The sequence below is a fragment of the Cyprinus carpio genome, chromosome B8 (genome assembly GCF_018340385.1).
Source record: "Cyprinus carpio isolate SPL01 chromosome B8, ASM1834038v1, whole genome shotgun sequence".
Taxonomy (NCBI): domain Eukaryota; kingdom Metazoa; phylum Chordata; class Actinopteri; order Cypriniformes; family Cyprinidae; genus Cyprinus; species Cyprinus carpio.
The window spans coordinates 20,571,892-20,594,636 of record NC_056604.1 but is presented as its reverse complement, the minus strand read 5'-3'; the positions used below and the strand labels follow the sequence as shown (position 1 = coordinate 20,594,636).

The window sequence follows — 22,745 nt, the reverse complement described above, 5'->3', positions numbered from 1 at the left end:
CTTTTCCGGCCTCTTATTGCTACCTGTCCCAACTTTTTTAGAATGTGTAGCTCTCATGAAATCCAAAATGAGCCAATATTTGGCATGATATTTCAAAAATGTCTCACTTTCAACATTTGATATGTTATCTATATTCTATTGTAAATAAAATATAAGTTTATGAGATTTGTAAATTATTCCATTCCTTTTTTACTCACAATTTGTACAGTGTCCCAACTTTTTTGGAATCGAGTTTGTATCTGTCTGTCAATCTGTCTAGATCATCCAACAGTTAACATATATAATCATACAGCTGAAAGATTCTACAGTATTTTCCTTAAAGTTCAACAAGATTTAAAACACTTATAAACTGATTGGATTTTCCTTTTGCTCATGAATTCATTATCCTTATAACATCTTTCAAAATAAATCTCACTAGCTTTCTAAAATATTCACTTTTGCATATTTAAACGCAAATGAGCGGATCGTTTTAAACTGTGTTATCTGCACTATTAGGAAACAATAATGTAATCTCCTGTTGAAAGTGCATTGCTCTGAACTCAGCAGTGAGCTTCTATCATGACTGTAACTGATTGTGCCACTAATCTTTGCAATAAACATGTTAATGAGTTTCTTTATTCCTTTTATCTTCCTATCTATCACTCTTTTGTGATATCTTTGTGATATTGTGAGTCTATACATTACCCTTTGTTGGAGCTGTAAAACTGCTGAGTAATTTAAAATCCTGGGAATGGTTATTACTAAGGACAAAGTGCAGTTGGCTTCCCCTTTGCCTAAAGCAGCATGTGGGTGATGTAACTTTGTGGTTTAGCCAATGGCCAGCATTCTGCTTATCATACTACAGTAGATAAAATAAATAAGTGTTACAGGAAGAGAAGGCGAGGCAGGGCTGCTGGCAGTGCGCTCAGTTACAGTCAAAATGAAGAATAAATCTACCAATCTCCGTGTGCGGCTCCCTGCGCTAATTTTTGCATTGGAGGTCATGATTGTGGTTCTCTATGCATTCTTTGTGACATATGAAGATGATGCTAATGCTCTTCTACAGAACAACCAGACAAGGCCAATGGAGAACTCTTTGTATCAGAACTATCCATTTTTTGCTGACATTCAGGTGATGATATTTCTTGGATTCGGCTGCCTTCTGGCCTTTTTCCGGCACTATGGTTTTGGTGGAATGGCGTTTAATTTCCTAATTGCCACATTTACCATTCAGTGGGCCATTCTGGTGCAGGGCTTCTTTCAGTTTTACTACGATGGGAAGATTCATCTTGGTGTGCTGAATCTAATCAATGCTGAGTTTGCCTGTGCTGTCGTGCTCATCTCTTTTGGAGCAGTGTTGGGAAAGACGAGCCCTGTGCAACTCCTGGTAAGTGTGTTATTTTTGCAGCAGGTGGCTTGAAATTAGATATTAAATCTACAAAAGATGTTTTGCCTTATTTTCCATTGTCAGATGACTGCAGCACTGAAAAGGTACAGTGGAAAGATGTGTTGAAAATAAACACCAATCTGTTATCTATATTCTTTCACAAAAAGTAAGAGATAACACCTTCATCTGTTATACTGTACGTGTGAGATGAAAATCTGCCATGCACCAATGTTTTCTCTTAAGCAATGCAAGACTGTTTTTCTATATAAACTCTATAAAAAGTTTCTCTCTTAAATTTCACTGCCTGCTGCTAATAGCATCTTCTTTCTAAGCATCCAAACCGGAGCTCGTTATTAATTGAATGTTAATTGCAATTCCATGAGCATTATTATAGTTTGAATTTAAATGCAATTAGCCGAACTTTGGAGTTTTGACCCACTTTTATATGTAATTTTATGATTATTTGTATTGTCTTTGAAAAATGGTTAAAGCGTATTTTTGAATATCTTAAAAAAGAATTTATGGTAAATTAAAATATACAATATATTTACTATATACTGTATAATAAGCCTTTTATTTCATTATATATTTTGCTTAAAAATATGTACTTTCAAGATGTGAAGGACACTATAAGTGCACATTTAATACAATTAAGGGCAAATTCTCATAAGGGTAAGCAAACAGCAGTAGTGCTGCCTTTGAATTTGGTTAAATGATGCATCCTAAGAAACAAAATAATTAAGACGCACACTTCTTGTAGTTAACTTATGAAGCCTTAAAATGCTACCTATGTAGGCAGCACACTAAGTTCTATGATGGCTCAACTGTGTGACTATCATGCTTTTGTGAGCACATTTACATCACTTTATTAGTAGTATACCTCATTTGTAAGTTGTAAAAGGCTTGGATAAATGCACCTGCCGAATGCATGTAAATTTGCACATATCACATATCCTCATTCTACATATTGTGTATTGTGCAGATCATGGCCTTGCTGGAGATCCCTGTGTTTGGTGTCACAGAATGGGCTGTAGTGAAATACCTAAAGATCAACGATGCCGGTGGCTCAATCCTCATCCACATTTTTGCCTGCTACTTTGGACTGGGTGTCACTTTTGTCCTGTACAGGCCCAGCCTAAATGAGGGACACCCAAAGGAGTCGACAAGTTACCAGTCGGATCTGCTCTCAGTAATGGGAACCCTGTTCCTCTGGGTGTTCTGGCCCTCTTTCAACTCAGCGCTGACCTTCAAGGGTGATGACCAGCACCGAGCCATTCTCCACACTTTCATAGGTCTCAGTGCCTCCACAATCACTGCCTTCGCCCTGTCCAGCATGCTCAGCAAGAACGGAAAGATCAGCATGGCCGATGTGCAGAATGTAACACTGGCTGGTGGTGTAACAGTCGGTGCTTCGGTGGACATGATGATTTCGCCGGCTGCTGCTTATGTGCTGGGCATCCTGGGATGCATCGCATGCATGCTGGGGTATAAATACTTGAGCCCGTTCTTGGCGCGCCGGCTGCGGTTGCAGGATCAGTGTGGCATACACAACCTGCACGGCCTGACGGGACTCATTTCCAGCCTAGCAGGAATCTGTGCCATCCTGCTAGCGACCGAGGAAACATACGGCCCCAGTCTCTACCAGACCTTCTCTCATCGGGCCCCTCCAGAGGGAGACCCTCTGCTAGCAGAGTTGCAGGAATTGATCCCAGATCTGGAAGCGGGTTTGGGTCGGACCGCACGGGAACAAGCCCTCTTTCAGGTGGCTGCCGTGTTTGGGACTATTGCGGTGGCTGCAGTCGGGGGTTTGCTGACTGGTGTGGTACTCAAGTTACCGTATCTGGCTTCCCCCAGCGATGAGATATGCTTTGATGATGAGCTCTTCTTTAATGTTCCTCCAGATTACAGCTGCGTTAATGATCCGCAGGACGTAGGTCCTGTGTTCTCAGAGACACAAACAAAACTGATGCTGACTGAAGAATGAAATGAAGTAAGAGGAATAAATGTCGATGTAGGACTGCTGTGAACTTCAGAACTGAGTACTGTGTAACTTGCTAACTGTGATTGTATTTACCCCAAAAAATAGTTTATTTTAATATTTGATGGGATGAGGTTTGTATACTGTGTATCAAAATATAAAGTGTATGATTTTGATCAAATTTTGTGTTTGTAGAATATTTTATATAATCCATTTTCATTTATATAAAAAATAAGTATGCTGCACATTAGTAATTATTATGGAAATAATATAAGTGCAAACTGAACATAATGTTTGCAATCATATTAAAATATATTTTAGTTTAAATTTAGTTTAAATGCAGTTAGTTGAACTTGAGAGCGTTTTTAACTGACAACTTTATATGTAGCTTCATGATTACTTCTGTTGAAATGTGGCTAAATATGTACTGCCGAATGTACTGACAAGAATTTGTGGTAAGGAAAATTATAAGTCATCAAGTCATAGACATAATTGTAATGATAATGTTGCAATTTAATACATTTAAAATATATCAACTTTAAATGTAATATCAAATAGTACATTTGAAATCATAACCCAGTACTTTACATGTTCTTTAGTTTGTTAGTAAACTATAAAACATCTAAAATGTGCTTTAAGGTAAAACGCTGAATTTAACATTATTACAAAATGCACTTATTAAAAGTGACTTAAGTGTGTTAAGAAACAGTCATGAAAGTGTCTCTCTTTAAGTTCACTTAAGTGTTCTTTTATTTCAGTATATTATTTTATCTTCCATTAACTTTTTTTTTGTTTAACATACTTTAACATTTGAAATACACTTCAAGTGTACATTCAATACAAAGAAGTGCACTTCTTTTTCACAAGGTTACAAATGGATGATAAATGATATCTGAGTATTGTGAGCCCAGCCAGACTGACAGAGTAACAGTGGACATCTCCCTCTCTAAACAAAAGATAAACAGGTTCAATCGTTAACAGTTCAAAAACTGTGGAATATGAACTACAGTACATTTATAGGTGATGAAAGTTATCTTATGAAAAGTTATAAATTAACAGGTGGATTGTATGTCTTGGGGTCATGTCTGTACGTCTACAGATAGGCCTAGATATGCACATATCTTAAAGCATATATATATAAGCGTATACTGTATACACAGAGTTGTATTGCATGCATATACTGTAAAAATGTATAACCATGGTTTAAATGTTATTGTATTATTAAGTTAGGCTATAAATGCATCCCAGTTAAATAATGTGACAGTCTTTTGTAATGTAAGGTTATTACTCAAGGTTAGAGTTTGAATACTGACTGATGACACTTTCTTAAAATACATTACATGGAATTAATTTGTTCAAAATCAAAACAAGAAGTCGGCATGATAGCCTTGTTAGCGCGCCAACATACAGCTCTGTAGCACTACGACATCCCGAGATTGAGTCTGGTTTTTTTGTTTTGTTTTGTTTTTTTACAGTCTATGGTCCTGAGTCAAGGACCTTTTCCGATCCCTATCTCGTTCCCACTTCGCTTTCTCTCAGTTCTGATCTGTCCTATCATAATAAAGGCGAAAATGCCAAAAAGAAGAAAGAAAGAAAGAAAGAAAGAAAGAAAGAAAGAAAGAAAAGAAAAAGAAAAGAAAAAAAAAAAAAAGAAAAAAGAAAAGAAAGAAAGAAAGAAAGAAAGAAAGAAAGAAAGAAAGAAAGAAAGAAAGAAAGAAAGAAAAGAAAATATTTTGACCTGCAAAGGTGAATTTTGTTGTTGTTTTGGGTCTGTGTAACTCTTCACAATTCAGTTTTCAGACCATATTATGCAAATGAAAAAATGCAAAACTGAAACCAAACTTTTTTTTCCTTTTTTTTTCAGCCACTTCATAAATTAATAATTGACTTTTTCTCTCCTTTTTTCAGTTTACTAAATTGTGACTTAATAAATGATAATTTGAATAAAAATCTAAACAATTTTCTATTTTTTTATCTTACAATTTGGGCTGTGGGCTGTACCATTAGCGCGCGGGGGGGTGCCTCAGACAGTTTCACAAACGCTTAACGTGGCTTAATGTATTCTACTAAAACAGTGACACTGGAGGACACACCTTATTAATAATAAACATATAGGCTACTATTTACAGACAAGCAGAATAGCCCATAATATGGAAGCAAATTGCGCTAAATTGCACGTTAAGTGTCAGAATATGAATGCACCGCGCCAAGTTTCACGTGAAGCAATTTCCTCCCATTAAAAACTATACCATACACCAGGGGTCCCCAACCCTGCTCCTGGCTATCGACTGTAAATTCAGCTTCAATCCCAATCAAGGAGCCAGGATAGCCGGGTTGGGCACCCCTGCCATACACACACATAACCACCGGAGATGTAGGCTAAAGATTTATTACATTTTATTACAACATTGTCACAAATTATGTAACTCGGCGGCAGCTTATGTCAAAGTCCCGCAAAGTCTGTGACAGGCAGCAACAGCCGCGGGAGCTGAGCATAGCGGAGCAAAACAAATTACTGTATAATGTTTTTCAAATTTAGCTTTTACAGTTCTAACATTACACTGAGATCTATGTAGACGGTTTTCCGCGGCTGATGTTTATGAATAAATCTTTAGCCTACATCTCCGGTGGTTTAATGCATTGGGAGGAAAACACTTAACGCGCAATTAAACACGTTGCGTTCTAATACTGGACCTGTTTGTCTGTATATTAGCATATGCTTTATTATTATGTGTTTACTGAACTTGATCCTTTAAAAACACAGTGTTAATGCATTAAGCCACGTTACGCGTTTTATAATGTCCCCCGGTGGTTGTGTGTGTGTGTGTGTGTGGCAGATAGTTGGGAGGAAATCGCTTCACGGGAAACTTGCGCGTTGTGTTCATATTCTGGGCTCTAATGCTTGTGTGTAAATAGTAGGCTATGCTTTATTTATAAAATGTATGCTTTGCTTTTTTAATCACTGTCTTAATCCATTAAGCCATAGCATTTTCTAATAAAGGATTTCAAAGGGAGGAAAACGCTTGAGACTTTGTGTGTCGCGTTCACATTCTGGTCACATCTGCTTCCCAGAAGGAAACATTAATAAGGTGTAGTATACCGAATTTAGCTGTACTTTTACACCGTCTTCTTCATTAAGCCTATGTGAGGATAACAGTTTAGCGTGTAGCAACCATATTCTCATCTGCTTTCCTGTACCTATACTTTATTAATACATTGTATTAATAATAATACAGATTTTGTGCTTTTTAATTTATACCACTGTCTTGTCTTCGTTCATTGAGCCACGTATTTTCTTTAGGTTTTCAGTGGGGCACAAAACACTTATAACATGCAGTTCAGCGCAGTTTGCTTTCATATTATGGGCTATTCTGCTTGTCTGTAAATAGTAGTCTATATGTTTATTATTAATGAGGTGTGTCCTCCAGAGTCACTGTTTTAGTAGGATACATTAAGCCACGTTAAGCGTTTGTGAAACAGTCTGAGGCACACCCCCGCGCTAATGGTACAGCCCACAGCCCAAACTGTAAGATAAAAAAAAAATGGAAAAATAGAAAATTGTTTAGATTTTATTTATTCAAATGGACATTTCTGAAGTCACAATTTAGCAAAAGTAAAATTGAAAAAAAGGAAAGAAAATGGCAATTGTTAATTTATGAAGTAGCTGAAAAAAAAAATAAAAAAAATAATAATGTTTGGTTTCATTTTTTTTTTATTTTTGCATTTGCTCCGTGTTGTCTGAAAATTGAATTGTAGCGTTACAGGGACCGTTTTGGATATCTGTAATTTAATGTATCTACATAAACTATATCGATTACATTTCACTGCACATAACCAACTTTCAAACGATTTTCAGTCAGAAATATCAAAAATAATTACAAGTAGCCTACACAACAAGTGACGTATTGAATTAAAAGTGAAAGAGATGCTAACTCTTAAACAGGTAACGTTACACGACTTTATATTGGCTGTGAGGTCTGAGAAATTGAAGCAATAATTATCAAATAAAAATAAAAAATATTTTTCATCTTTAAACCATGTAATAGACATTATTTAAAAATCTGGGTGTCAATTTGGCCAATACATTTTAATAAAAATTATTTTATTACAAAAAATATCCCTATATTTTGCTTTGGACGAATGTTTTAGGCAGCTGTAAAGACGCGTGAAGAACTCAAAATTCTCCTTCCTCGACTTTTATCTAACTAACATTACGACACCAGAGGAAACCAGGAAACCCTGCCCCTCACAGCGTCCATTTTGGGTAAAACAGGAAGTTGTCTTGTGAGGGAAACCTAATGACAAACTGAACTGAGCTTATTAAATATCCACAGACACATACATCGGTATTTGTTTTGTCTCGATTGATTATTCGTTGTGTGTTGTGCTCGTCTACAGGCGGATCGGACCGTTTGCTGTGTTTACTGTCAAACTTCACGCGCGCGTCGAAGAGGTCGCGACGGTAACCGAGTGCTAAATAAAACCAGGTAATTATTGCCAACAAGCAGCTTTTGGTCTAATTAGGAGTTGGGCTCAGAATTAAAGGGGAATATAACATAAATAACAGTATTCTGTCATGTATGGATACGAGCGTGGCGTCTACATTAGCTGCTTATGTAATGTTGTTGTTGTCTGGAGAGCGTTTACGTTAGGTTACTGCAGCACAGCTCTACTGTAAGATGCTATTTGTTTGTTTGCTCTGTCGATGAAACGAGTGCTTAAACGGAACCGCAAACTATAACTCGTCATGTTGGCTGTGTTTGTAAAATGTATGTTGCTGTTTTCATACTAAGCAGGTCAGAATGGCGGATGACTTCGACGTCGAGGCCATGCTGGAAGCGCCTTATAAGAAGGTGGGTGGACGACCGGAAGTTGACGAGTGTTTTTTTTTTTTTTTTTTTTTTTTTTTTTTTAAGGCATTTAAAGATTAGTTCAACAAAAATAAGTCATAGTTTATTCACCTGTATGATTTTCCAACCCGTATGGATATCGTTCTAATGATGAGCACAAAGGGAGAAATTTTAAAAAATGCTGATTGAAGCTTTTAAGTGTAACAAAAATAATAATAATAATAAATATTCCAAAAGCACCATAAAAGTAGTCTATATAAGTACAGTAGTCTGGTTCAAGAACTAAAAATCTAATTAGTTTTTTTTTTTTTTTCTGCCTATACATTTTAATTGGTAAAAAAAATTCAGAGTTTCTCCTTTTATTGTTCAGTAGAATTAAGTTTTGGAACGACATTAGTGGATAAACAATAATACATTTTTTATTTGTGTGTGAATTGAACTCGTGTTGTCATATGGCTACTCAGAAACCCTGCTTTTATTGTTTGTGCCTGACTAAAGTGTAAGATTGTGTAATGTGTATGAGAGAGAGTGTGATATCCTGAATTACAAATAAATGCCCATCTATCTCTTTTTATAGACTTGCCTAATGATATCTCACCTCTACTCCCCTGAATACATCTTTGATTCCAGTGTGAACTGTGAAAAAAAGTAAGGTAGTAATTGCGCAATGTATTAATGTACTTTGATCCAAAATACAAATAGACCGCCACCATACACCTTTAAATCAATTTGGTTTCATAACGGTGAATGAATGCCAATAGATGGAACATAATGTGACATGGAGCAGAGACAGTATTCAGGTTTCAGCCATGTCACCAAAAATCTGTTAAAGGTGAATCTGATGCAGTGGAAGAAAAATATACGCTGCTGTTCAAAATTCTGGGGTTGGTAAGATTATTTTTAATGTTTTGAAAAGAAGTCTGGTGCTCACCAAGACTGAATTTGATTAGAAATGTTATCAGTATGATCAGATGATGATCAGTAATATTGTGGTTTGTGAAATATCTTTATAATTTAAATATCTGTTTTCTATTTTAATATAATTAAAAAATTTCAGTATCATTACTCCAGCCTTCATTGTCACATGATCCTTCGGAAATCATTCTAATATTCTGATTTGCTGTTGGAGAAGCATTTCTGATTATTATCAGTGTTTTCAGCATTCTTTAATAAATAGAACGTTTATAAGAACAGTATTATTTGAAATATAAGTCACTTTTGATCAATGAAATACATCCTTGCTGAATTAAAGTATTAATTTCTTTAAAATAAACATCTTGCTGACCTCAAATTTTGAATGGTGTTGTACATACTATACACCATAGACATACGTTGTAAATGGATAAAATCAACCCCTGCCTAACATTTAAAAAAAAAATAATAATAATAAATGATGAACTGAGAAATTCTTCACATTATGGAAGTAATATTTATTTCAAATGGCATTTTATATGGTATAGCCTTCTCATTGGACCCGGAGTCAACAATTGAAACCCTGAAGCCCTGGACTGTACTTGACCTTTACTGAAGGTCATCTTCGGTGTTCAAAGCTGAAAAGAGCAGAATTGTCCTATAAATGAATTTTAAGCTTCTAAATATGAATACTGTCTCTCTACCCAATGTTTTGATGGTCTCTAAAACCGTTGACATTGGCATTTGGTTTGTGCATGTACTTAGTAATATCTCTTTATCGTAAAACTGTTTGCTATTTAGTAAAAATGCATTATTCTATAATAATTTTTATCAGTAAAGGTAGATAGAATTTGTATTTGTTTTTTCTAAATTAATGAAAAATGCCTGTCATAGTTGTGAAAATGAGACAAATGCGGGGGAAAAAAAAGCCCTGAAAATCTTTAAGTTGTCTTTTTTTGGCTGACTTTGATGCGGTGTCTTTTGGGAGGCGATATGACTAAGCCGTGTAAATCCCTGTCTGCTTCAGGACAAGCTGTGAGACAGAGATGGCATCGAGCTCTCACAGTCCAACAACGCAAACTGGGGAAGATCACACGGACTGACAACCTTCACTCTGGAATGCCCTTTAGCAGCTCTATAGCATGACAACAACAAGACTTAGGCTAAAAATAGCAGGGTACCTATACTACCCTAAAAACACATGGCCTAGCATGTCAAGACCTTGAACTTACACAAGACAAGGCCCCCCTCACCTTGGATTATTTACAACAGACCATTAGATTACATTCAATTTGCACATGCTTTTATCCAAAGTGACAAAACGAGGAAAAACACAAGCAATTTATCATAAAGGAGCCAACAATAGTAGCATTTCTGTCTTTTCTCTTATCCCCCTCCCCTCTTAATTTCCAATGTTTCCTCTCCATCCTCATGTTGTTCTTTTATCAATCTTGTTCAGGGTGAAAGCAAGTCCTCTGGCGCAGATGGTCATAATGAGGAACGCAGCAAAAAGTAAGCACAAACCTTCTGTATTTTTGTCATCCTGCTTTTCAGGTAAATTAAGTACAAATGTTGGTATTGAATGAATTTGTGTTTTTTTTTTCTTTTCCACGTAGGAAAAGACGTAGCGGCAGTCGTAGTCCGAGCCCAGGTCACCGGAGGAGTAGAAGCGGGGGCCTCAAGAAGAGCCGCGAACAACGCAGGAGCCGTAGCCGCGAGCGGAAACGTTCACGGAGCAAAGAACACAAGCGGTCGCGATCCCGCAGCAAGGATCGGGGTGGACGTTATCGTGGACGCAAAAGCCCCTTGTAAGTTAACCCCTGATTGTTCAGTTTAGAGTCTATATGTTATTTCTCTTGGTCAGCTTTTCCGAATTCAGGGTTGTAAATTGTCAGTCGGTCATCTACAACACAGTCAAATAGTTAAAGAAATGTGACCCTGGACCACAAAACCAGTCTTAAGTGTCAATTTTTTGTTAGGATATAACAATATTTGGCAGAGATACAACTGTTTGAAAATCTGGAATCTGAGGGTGCAAAAAAATTTAAATACTGTGAAAATCACCTTTAAATTTGTCCAAACGAAGTTCTTAGCAATGCATATTACTAATCAAACATTAAGTTTTGATATATTTACGGTAGGAAATTTACAAAATATCTTCATGGAACATGATCTTTACTTAATATCCTAATGATTTTTGGCATAAAAGAAATCAAACATTAATTGACCCATACAATGTTTTTTTTTTTTGGCTATTGCTACAATTATACCCCAGTGACTTAAGACTGGTTTTGTGGTCCAGGGTCACAAATGGTTCACCCAGAAATGAAAATTCGACCCTCATGTTGTTCCAAAACCCATTAGACTTCAGAACACAAATTAAGAGATCATCTTTTTTGCTTCAAAAAGTTCATAAAGACATCGTAAAAGTAATCAATATGAATTTTGCCATTTAATCCAAGTCTTCCAAAGAAACATGCACACATTGCATGCTTTTATTCCCATATTAACATTAATAAATGCACATGTATATAGCTTATAAAATATGATAAACGTAAGCTCAACTGTGCAAACCTCATTGGTTTTTACCGAGCAAGTAAGCACAGTTAAACTTCCGTTTACCAGATCTCATGAGCTCTACTGTATGTTTTAAAGATGAGTGGAAGTCATACAGGTTCGGAACAACATGAGGGTGAGTAAATGATGACAGAATTTTCCTTTTTTTCACAGACCATGGACCAATTTGAATATATTGCCACATGTTGTGTATATGGGAAGCATAGTTTAGTTTGTTGTAACTAGAGATCGGTCAGTGTCTTGCTAAATGTGCATCTGCTTTGCTAAGAATGCTTGAATCTTACATTCCTTTACGCTGTGGCGCATTGCAATGTTTTTGAAGATGCCTGGTGCTTGTTTTGAGGAATTCTCAGAATAGAAAACCTGGAGGCGACGTCCATCCAGGCCTACTGTGTTCTGGTTCACGGGGGCCACCTTAACCGCAAGTTCATTGGCCAGTTGCAGTCACAAGACTCAGCATGCCCTTATGGAGCAAGCAGTGATCGCCCACTTCTTCAGTGATCATGAATTCAAAAATATATATTTTTCCATTGGGTTTCTTCAGATATTCATCATAATATACTGTAAAGCTCTTACAGAGGCTCTTACTTTTTCAGTGACCACGGTTGCATTTTTTTCCCATAAAATAAATTTCAATATAATATGTGACCCTGGACCACAAAACCAGTCATAAGGGTCAAGTTATAAAAATTGAGATATATACATCGTCAGTAAGCTGAATAAATAAGCTTTCCATTGATGTATGGTTTGTTAGCAGAGGACAATATTTGGCAGAGATACAACTATTTGAAAATCTGAGGGTGCAAAAAAAATCTAAATATTGAGAAAATTGCCTTTAAAGTTGTCCAAATGAAGTTCTTAGCAATGCATATTACTAGTCATTTATTTACTGTAGGAAAGTTACAAAATATCTTCATGGAATATTACATTTACTTTATCTTCACATATAATATACTATGGGGTTAGGATTTGGGTAGTGCAGTTTTTCCACTTAAATTTGGCTGTTTAATATGATTTTTAAAGCAACTGAAATCGCACATGCGATTTCTACCAATATCATTGCATAACTCATGTTCGGTCTCTTTTTCACACTATCAGTAATAATAAAATAAAAATCTTATGAAGGCAGTTTTTTTTTTTTTTTAGCTCAGAACCTATGGTTTTGCCATGGCTTGCAATGGGTTTTCATTGGATACTTGCCCTCGTGCACCAGTATGCAGTAGCCCTGGCATGGCCATGCTGGCTGAAAGTTGACTGCTTTAACACTGAGACAAACCCTTGTTTTATATGTGTCATAGTATGGGGCCGAAATTAAATGGTGGTCCTGGAGGGAAGACCGGCCCACCGCATTTCCCCAAACACAGGTGATCTCATCTGTGACTCTTGCTGCCTGTTGTGTGCTGAATGTGTGCTGATGTGTACATCTGTCATGAGTGATCATACACGTATGGGTAAGAAACACAGACTGATGGAGTATTCTGACTCTAGTCGCAGGCGCTCTCGGAGCAGAAGCCCATTTAAGAAGGACAAAAGCCCTGTCAGGTGAGGCGCTCAGTGAACACCTAAAAAAGGCCTTAATTGGTAACATCAAGTGACAGTGAAAATGACGTGACATACAGCCAAGTACCATACTCAGAATTCATTTTTCTGCATTTAACCCATCCAAAGTGCACACACACAGCAGTGAACACACACACACCGTAAACACACACCCGGAGCAGTGGGCAGCCGTTTATGCTGCGGCACCCAGGGAGTAGTTGGGGGTTCGGTGCCTTGCTCACCTCAGTCGTGGTGTTGCCGGCCCGAGACTCGAACCCTCAACCTTAGGGTTAGGAGTCAAACTCTCTAACCGCTAAGCCACGACTTCCCCAGGATCAGTAGAACCTTTCCAGTGCACAGTGGGTAACCTAGAATGATATTTCTGTTGTATCACTATGAAAACCCCCTTTTGGAACCTTTGTATTTAAGAGTAAAGTTTTACTGCAAATTATTCCATAACCACATGTGACGTTATTTTATATGACACTAAGAATAGGCGAGGAGATATCTGCCATCTTAATGCACTTAAGCTGAGAAAAGGAAATGGGTGCAGTTATTTTTAAAAGGTGTTAAAGGCACTGTTAACTCTTCTGCCTTAAAGTAATACTTCATATCATATATCAAGCCTACAGCTCTCAGTGAACTGGCTAGAAGGTCTACATAACTGTGCAATTGTTTCAGTTCATTAATGTTGTTCAATGTAGTCAAAAGAATACACAAAATGTCATTTTATAGAGAATGATAAGGTCCTTTTTGCCTGATATAAATGTTATTAAAAAGTATTTATTCTGTTTGAAGTCATGGATAATCTAGTCTAATCTAATATAATATCAATTAACTTGATTCACTCCTAAAGAGCCTCAATTTGGTGTCAAATTTAGTATAAAATCTGATTTAGTATATTTAGGCTATGTATATTCTTGGAGTGCATTGTTTGCACTCAATTTCAAAACATAAAAAGCTCATATACAGGTGAAATGTAATGTTTGGATTCTGGTTTTATTTTATGAACTTATTATAAAATAAAAGAACCTATCGAATATCAAGTTATAGCTGAGTGAAAATTAATAAAATAGTCTTGAGCACATATTAGCCTACGGATCTTCTTAATCATTATTTACCTTAATCAAGGTAAAATAAAGAGGTTTTAAGCATAAATGTAACTTATGTTTCACATTTGGCCAGTAGGTCAAGAAAAATGAACTTAAGCTTTAAGACATAAACATAGACATAAAGCTTTATTTCCAGAGGGAATGTTTTGTTTCAGTGGTTGATGACCTGTGTGTTTCTTCAAACAGGCAACCGATAGATAATCTGAGCCCAGAGGAGAGAGACGCCCGCACAGTGTTCTGCATGCAGCTCGCTGCCAGAATTAGACCCAGAGATCTGGAAGATTTCTTCTCTGCAGTGGGAAAAGTATGATGCCCTTAATTAAAACAAACTTAGCTGTGATTAATTTTTTTCTTTCTCCGCATTTACTGATGTTAAATGACAAATAAAGCACAAGAGAGCTTTTGTATCCATTGTGTGGTCCGTGACGTAAGGATGATCTCGGATAGAAACTCTCGGAGGTCGAAGGGCATTGCATACATTGAGTTTGTGGATTCGACATCGGTACCGCTGGCGATCGGCCTGACGGGGCAGAGGGTTCTGGGAGTGCCTATTATAGTCCAGGCTTCACAGGTCAGAACATTAACGGACTGCAAATGTCCTGTCCGCTTCCTAATCCAGTGCATGTGAATCATTTTGTTGATTTATTTGCATATTTCAGGCTGAGAAGAACAGGGCGGCAGCCATGGCCAGCATGCTCCAGAGAGGCGGTGCAGGACCCATGCGGCTCTATGTGGGCTCCCTGCACTTCAATATAACTGAAGACATGCTCAGGGGCATTTTTGAGCCATTTGGAAAGGTGCAGTTGGCATTTAAAATGGTTTTAGATGCATAAATAAGCCGCTAAAACTAGTGAATCTGCTATTTAACGTGAGCTTGTTTTCCCCCTCAGATTGAGGGCATCCAGCTAATGATGGACAGTGAGACTGGCAGGTCAAAAGGATACGGATTCATATCAGTGAGTTCATCAAAATGCAAATTTACAAAGGTTTAAAGGGTCCATATTTGACATTTTGACATCTGATTGAATAGATAATCAGTGGATGAATAGTCAAACATCTTGGTCCTTCCTTATTGTTACTGTCATCATGGATGTGAGTAGAGCTGCATGACTGAATTGCAATTTTTGTGATTGTATGGCCAAAAAGTTTGATTATCAGTATGATAGTAGTATCTATTATGATCTTTATTATTATTATTTTTCTTAAACACAATAGGAGTTATTACTATTGTAATATTTTACTGTGAAATTAAGTCTAGTATTTAAGAAAAATAATAGTTATACTAATTTTGGTTTTATTACAGTTGAGTTCATATCTATGATAACTAAATGATCCATTTTTGAAGCTTTTTTCATACTGTTGTGACTGGCAAAGGAAACAGTATATCTACAAAATAACTATATCTACATAATGCAAAAACTTCATTTCAGAAAGACAAGGACAATTCTATTTTGCCATTGTGTCATAAATCCAGTGCTGATTAACTGTCTATGTTTGTGCAGTTTGCAGATGCAGAATGTGCTAAAAAAGCCCTGGATCAACTAAATGGTTTCGAGCTTGCAGGGAGGGCAATGAAGGTGGGTCATGTTACCGAGCGTTCGGATGCCTCGTCTGCAAGCTCCTTCCTGGACAGTGATGAACTGGAGAGAACTGGCATTGACTTGGGCACAACAGGTCGACTTCAGCTGATGGCAAGACTCGCAGAAGGTACAGATTAAACGCTGCGCATTGCTGTCTCTCAGATGTGCCAATGACTGCTTCAAACTACTTGTGTATTTGTTAAGATATTGCATTGTTGTAAACTCATTTATACGTGTCTCCGGGATGTTTTTAGGTACAGGACTGCAGATTCCTGCTGCTGCTAAGCAGGCCTTACAGATGAGCGGCTCTGTGGCATTTGGAAATCTGGCAAATGGTGCGTCTTTGAGACATTTTCATATTTCTATATTATAATCCATTAAGATTATGGAATTTAAAGTGCACCTGGCAAATCCGAGCAGAGCTTGTTGTTCCCACCATTTATTGATTCTTCAGAAGGTTTAAAGGGTTAGTTCACCCAAATATGGAAATTCTGTCATTAATTACTCACTCTCATGTCGTTTCAAACCTGTAAGACCTTCGTTCATCTTCGAAACACAAATTAAGATTTTTTTCGATGGAATCTGGAGCTGTCTGACCCTGCATAGACAATAATGAAACTGAAATGTTCCCATGTCCAGAAACGTAGAAACATTTTGGAGAATATCTCAGCGGGGTCACGCTAATACGTTGTTTCCGTTCAGGTCAAATCACAACAACGTAGGAAACCGTTCCGGCGTGATGCAGCTGAGATATTCTCCGAAATAGCACCAGGGTGATGCGGAGGAGACAAATTGTTGAATAAAGTCGTTTTTTTTTTTTTTTTTTTTTGTGCACAAAAAGTTTGTTTGTAGCTTTGTATAATTGCGGATGGACCACTGATGTCGCATGGATTAATTCACAGATCTCCATGCTACGTTTCTGGACTTAGGAATATTTCAGTTTCATTGCTGGGTCAGACAGCTCCAGATTCCATCGAAAAAAAATCTTAATTTTTTCCGAAGATGAATGAAGGTCTTACGGGTTTGAAACAACATTTGAAAAGAATTCCGTTTCACACTTAGTGTGATGCAAAGAAGCGAGGCGCTTCACACCGAGCACAAAACAATTACTTGCCTTCTACTAGGTGGCGCCAACCAACAATGCGTTTTCCACAGATATGTATCTTGTATCTCGAATACACTTTTTCGGTGTTTGTTTACACTGGCTTTTCGAAACAGATCCACCACCCCCCTCTTTTGTGCAACAGCAACTGCTCCAGGCACGTGATCTAAGCTCAAATCTAATTGGACAGCGTTATCTAAGCTCAAATCTGATTGGACAGCCTGTTCTTCGCAGAGCGACAGGGAAAAAACAGCACACAGGACGGAAAAAATACCTTACTTTTTCGTGCCGCAAAAGATCGCACCTGGTGTGAATAACCCCATAGGGATCTATTGTTTCGATTCATTGCTCCAAATATTCATTCCAAATTTCCATGTGAAAAGGCCTTTAAAGTGACAGTTCTGTATGTTTTTGCACCACTGACAGCCTCAACCACACAACATCTTGTTCCCAATCCTGGGATGAACCAAGCTATGAACCTTCCAAGTCAGCCACTTGCTACGCACTGCTTGCAGCTCTCCAACATGTTCAGTCCACAGGCGTGAGTTGCATTTATTATTAAAACTATCATTGACAATATAGTGTATAAGATGTCCAATGGCATGTGTCCTTCTTAAAAGAATGAAATTGATTATAAAATTTCTTGTGTTGCTCTGTAGGGAAAACGATCCAGGCTGGGACCTGGAGATAAAAGATGATGTCATCGAAGAGTGCAGAAAACATGGAGGCATTGTTCACATATACGTCGACAAGAACTCTGCTCAAGTAAGTCATCACCTTCATACAGTGGCTATAAGAAATCTACACACCCCTGTTAATGTCACTTTTGTCACCACTTTCAATGCAATATGAAAACCAGTAAAGTTTTACATTTAAAAAGCAGCAACATTAACAGTGTGTGTAAACTTTTTTTTTTTATAGCCACAGTAGTTGAATATTACCAAATCTATTGAGAACATGGTCATATTTCCCATCAAAATGGGAAAATACAGCTTATTTAAAACCAATCCTGTTTTTAGGAGCAATAATATTTTTTTGCATGTCATTATTTTCATCATATTATAGAGTTTGAATTATAAAGTATTTTTACATATACCATTTAAACGTTTAAAGGATTAGTTCACTTTCAAATTAAAATTTCCTGATAATTTACTCACCCCCATGTCATCCAAGATGTTTATGTCTTTCTTTTTTCAGTCAAAAAGAAATTATGGTTTTTAATGAAAACATTCCAGGATTATTCTCCTTATCATGGACTTCAATGGCTACCAAACGGTTGAAGGTCAAAATAACAGCTTCAAAGAGCTCTACACGATACCAGACGAGGAATAAGGGTCTTATCTAGCGAAAAAATATATCATAAAAAAAAAATATATATATATATATGCTTTATAAACAAAAATGCGCGCCTTGCACTGCTCTGCAATGCATGACCATGACTTCAATTAAAACATAATTACATTGAAAAGGTCATGCTTGACGTAGGCAGAGGTTAGGTTTCAAAAGATTTAAACATCCAGGATACGCACACAAAGACCATTTTAAATGATAAACTGACACAAAGATTTGAATATGTCATTGAACATGCAACAACTTTTGAACAGTCCGCCTTCTCCACATTTTTAAACACTGAGTCGGTACTTCATGTCAAGCATGTCAACGTAATTACGAATTACGTGAAGTCATGGTCGCGCATTGCAGAGCAGTGCAAAGCAAGCATTTCTGTTTATAAAGCGTATACATTTATTTTATTTTTTTTTAGAAAATGACAGATTGTTTCACTAGAGAAGACTCTTATTCCTCGGGTGGCATCGTGTAGAGCCCTTTGAAGCTGCATTGAAACTGTAATTTTGACCTTCAACCGTTTGGTGGCCGTTGACCATTTCACCAAAAACCTTCCTTTCTTTTTGATTGAAGAAAGAAAGACGTAAACACCTTGGATGACATGGGGGTGAGTAAATTATCAGGAAATTACTAATCCTTTAAGGGATTTTGTACATTTCTCTTATGCTCACCAAGGGTGCATTTATTTGATCAAAATACATTAAACCAGCAATATTGTTGAGTTCAAAATAACTTTTCTATTTTAATGTATTTAAGAATGCCGTTTATTATTGTGATCGTAAAGCTGAATTTTAAGCAACATCAGTCTTGTCACATGATCCTTCATAGACATGGCATTAAATGAAAAATACTGCTACTGATACTTCACATCATTCTAATATGCAGATTTTCTGCTCAGTTTAAAAAAAATCTGTTTTAATGCAACTTTCTGAATAAAAGTTTTTATTTATTTCAAATGAAACAAATCCCCAAATGTTTGAACAATTGCATTTGTTGTACAAAATAAAACCATTTTTCAATGGTCTTTTTTTTTTAATTCTGTTTAATTTTAATTACATTTTTAAAAAGAAATTTAAATTTCATTTAATGAAAATGACCATATAGAGAATAAAGCAATTATGAATAATTTCTGACCCATTATGGTTATGAAAATTTAGGGGGATATGCTTATTTGACATAATTGATTAAAAATAATATCACAATCTATTGAAGATTATTCATATTCTAAATGCAAATTAGTGTGTGTGATTTTGTGGTAAAATGTGGCTTGAACATGTTTTTTGAGACTCGCACCTACATTCTTGGGTTCAAAAAGGCTGTCTGTCTTTTTTCCCCGGAATTAATTTTTGCTCTTGTTTGGCAGGGAAATGTTTATGTGAAGTGTCCAACCATCCCAGTAGCAATGGCTGTTGTAGGCGCCCTGCATGGTCGCTGGTTTGCAGGTAAACCCATCTCATTTTCTCCCATCTACCACTCTTTCCTCTCCATAGAGTGCCTTTTGTTGTTGTGTATGACATTAATCGCACTCTCCTTCCCTTTAACAGGTAAAATGATCACAGCTGCCTACGTGCCTCTCCCTACCTACCATAACCTGTTTCCAGATGCTGCCACAGCCACAGAGCCCCTGAGGCCCATGCACCGGTGATCCACGGAGTGACCCCTGCTGATCATCTGGATCCATAAGCTTACCCTACAATCCCTTCCCAACTGAACAGAGACAGTCCTGTCATGGAGGGCCGTCTAATGAATGGAGTTAGATTTCACAGTTGGACTGTATTTTCATATTGTATTTTAGCAGGGGTGTTGTTCTGCAATTACAATCACCTTCTCTGCGTTTCGCAAGCTTCAGACCAGCTCTCAGCTTTCTGTACAGTGGTCTATTGATAAGTGAAAACCTGTAACACCGTCGCCCTCTCTAGATGAGCTCTTAAATCCCGAAAACATTTTTTGAAAGGTATTTGAGCATCTTTCCGTTTGTTTGATTTTTCTCATAAGGTTTCTTTCTTTGTTTGGTCTTCAAGTCAAAGTTTTCATTGGTCTTCATCTTTCTGTGATTGGCATTGTGTTGTGAAATACTGGTTCATTTTCCTTTGTTTCTTTATTTTTAAGCAACAAAAGACAACTAGAAAAAAAGATAAATTTTTTTTCTGCAGTCTAGTTGAGCTGTTTAGCTTTCTAATACATCTTTGAATTTATAACTTTTCATAATCAAGAATTGATTTTTCTAAAATCTTCTACTGATTAAAAGACTTTCACAACACTGTAAAAATGAGTTCTGTCTTTGTATTAATGCTGTTATTAAGGGTTGATAGACATGTTTGATTAAGAGCAGAGCACCTCTAGAGGGAGATGTTAGTATGTTTAACAATCTAGTAATTGAATAATTAAGTGTTAAAGGGATAATTCACAAAAATAAATTTACTCACCTTAATGTTGTTCCAAACCTATATGACTAATGTAAAACATTGAAGCTATTTTGAGAAATTATTTTTATGTATTTAATCACCAAAGCTGTTTGGTTACAGACATTGTTCAAAATATCTTCTTACGTAGACAAGTGAAAGAAAGTCGTACAATTTCGGAGTGACATGAGAGCGAGTATATGGCAGGATTTTAATATTTGGGTGAACTTTAAAGTCACTTTAAACTACTGTTTTCTGGATGCATATGATATGGAAAATTATGATTTAAATGACTTTTTCAGATTTTAAAATACTAAGATCAAAACATTAATATTAATAGCTACAATCAGAAACGTTTATATCAAAATAACAAAATACAAATGTAATTATTGGAATTAAGTGTGTAGCACCCTTTGTTAAGTACAGATGACAGCTCTGCACACTCTTGGATGAACTCGCACTCCTTTAGAGAAGTCATTTTAAGGGTGCAGCTTTATTATTAACCTTCACCAGACATGTAAACTCTGCTAGATGAAATAGATAATGTGAAATGTAGTGTCTTGAGCCCTCTGTCAACTTTACTGTGATGTATAACATTAGAATCAATAACAAAATCCCATAATGGGGCATTGGGGCTTAATGAAATATTGCATAAAATCTTGTATAGACGGTTAATGTGATTTATTTGAGCTGCACTGAAACCTTGGGAATTTGCCTCAGAAAGTAGCTTGAATCTGACAAATCTGAGCAGCTAAAGCCAAACCTTCTCTTCCAATGCCAGGATGAACCAGCTCAGCCATAGGCAATATTCCATCTTTCCCAGACAATATGGTGTATATAATGGGTTGTGTCCCGGCTGAAAAGGCAGACTGTATCTGTGAGCAAGCAGCTGTCTGTTTGTGTGTGGTGTGATGCAAGACTTTTGTTTAAAAGCGCACCTTCCAGCCAATCAGAATTAAGTGTTCAGAAAGACTTTTTTTTTTTTTTTTTTTTCTTTTAAGGATAGTTTACCCATAAATAAATTCTTATTATTTATTACCCTCATGTTGTTGCAAACCAGTATGAATTTCTTCTCCGGACATAAAGGAAGATATTTTTAAGAATGTTGATAACCATTTTTGGTACCATTGATTTTATTGTACAGGGGAAAAAAACTAACAAAAAATAATTGTTTTTTATTAAACCTCCGGGACCAGGATTGAGAAAGACTGATCTAGTGGCTGCAGAAATGCAAGTATCTAAAACAACAAAGGACAAGGTTCAGGGGTATAAAAACCTCAGAGTGGGTTGAATGCAGATTACAAAAAAAAAAAAAAAAAAAAACCTAAAAGAGGACACAATGTTCAAACGTTCAGCTTTTGCATCAGCTCTCAGTGGACTGGTGGACTCGAGTTCTGTGAGACTTCTGTAAGAGCCATACCGACCATGACATAACATTAGTAGCCAAGATAGGTTTTTTTGGCTCTGTGTATCCAGCTACTGCCTTTGAAGAATCCTGTGCCCCATCTGTGGTAATAAATCAAACATGACATTAAATCAGCCTGATCTCAGAGACACCGTACGATCTGCCAGCCAATCTGAGTCATCTCAGTGAGTCTGAAAAACAAATTTTGCGGTTCATGTTGAGAATAGATTTTTTTTTTAATACAAATCATATGCTTCAGTGGCTTGTTTGCATCCATATTACATTTTAATATATTTATCTTATTATATTACTTTTTACAAATATATTTAAATACATGACATACAACTTCCAAAGAAAATGACATGCCTTTGTGTCCTATTTAAGGGATAGTTCACCCAAAAATGAAAATTGGCATCAGTTACCTACCCTCAAGTTGTTCCAGTATGAGTTTCTTTATTTTGTTTAACATTAAAGATGCTATTTTGAAGAATGTTGGTAACCAAACAGTTGCACTGACTTCCATAGTATGGGGAAAATTATGTAAATCAATGGCTACCAGCAACTAGTATTACCTGCAA

The 22,745-nt window shown here is 36.6% G+C and overlaps 2 protein-coding genes across 8 annotated transcripts; both read left to right on the top strand.

The window, feature by feature from the left end:
- The first annotated feature begins 876 nt into the window (after positions 1-876).
- Positions 877-4,955, top strand: LOC109058683 (ammonium transporter Rh type B-like). Its single transcript, XM_042730084.1, has 2 exons — positions 877-1,366; positions 2,349-4,955. The coding sequence occupies exons 1-2, from the start codon at positions 920-922 to the stop codon at positions 3,348-3,350; spliced, it is 1,449 nt and encodes a 482-aa protein (XP_042586018.1). The 5' UTR covers positions 877-919; the 3' UTR covers positions 3,351-4,955.
- Positions 4,956-7,557: 2,602 nt separating this feature from the next.
- LOC109054883 (RNA-binding protein 39-like) lies at positions 7,558-20,629 on the top strand. Of its 7 annotated transcripts, XM_042730080.1 has the most exons (18): positions 7,615-7,831; positions 8,138-8,197; positions 8,772-8,842; positions 10,134-10,283; positions 10,566-10,618; positions 10,723-10,914; positions 12,982-13,047; positions 13,172-13,225; positions 14,521-14,638; positions 14,753-14,905; positions 14,994-15,131; positions 15,225-15,290; positions 15,837-16,041; positions 16,169-16,249; positions 17,443-17,557; positions 17,676-17,781; positions 19,724-19,802; positions 19,905-20,629. In XM_042730080.1, the coding sequence occupies exons 7-18, from the start codon at positions 12,983-12,985 to the stop codon at positions 20,003-20,005; spliced, it is 1,281 nt and encodes a 426-aa protein (XP_042586014.1). In that variant the 5' UTR covers positions 7,615-7,831; positions 8,138-8,197; positions 8,772-8,842; positions 10,134-10,283; positions 10,566-10,618; positions 10,723-10,914; position 12,982; the 3' UTR covers positions 20,006-20,629. The 7 variants fall into 7 exon arrangements, with proteins under 7 accessions (XP_042586011.1, XP_042586010.1, XP_042586015.1 ...); XM_042730077.1 differs by lacking the exons at positions 8,772-8,842; positions 10,134-10,283 and adding an exon at positions 7,558-7,608 and having other exon boundaries at positions 7,743-7,831; XM_042730076.1 differs by lacking the exons at positions 8,772-8,842; positions 10,134-10,283 and having other exon boundaries at positions 7,577-7,628; positions 7,743-7,831.
- Positions 20,630-22,745: the final 2,116 nt, after the last annotated feature.

Coding starts and splice junctions, on each gene's coding strand:
- LOC109058683 (XM_042730084.1), top strand. CDS start 920: ATGAAGAATAAATCTACCAATCTCCGTGTGCGGCTCCCTGCGCTAATT. Junction 1,367..2,348: donor CGAGCCCTGTGCAACTCCTG/GTAAGTGTGTTA, acceptor TGTATTGTGCAG/ATCATGGCCTTGCTGGAGAT.
- LOC109054883 (XM_042730077.1), top strand. CDS start 8,147: ATGGCGGATGACTTCGACGTCGAGGCCATGCTGGAAGCGCCTTATAAG. Junction 13,226..14,520: donor AAGGACAAAAGCCCTGTCAG/GTGAGGCGCTCA, acceptor TTCTTCAAACAG/GCAACCGATAGATAATCTGA. Junction 14,639..14,752: donor TCTTCTCTGCAGTGGGAAAA/GTATGATGCCCT, acceptor ATCCATTGTGTG/GTCCGTGACGTAAGGATGAT.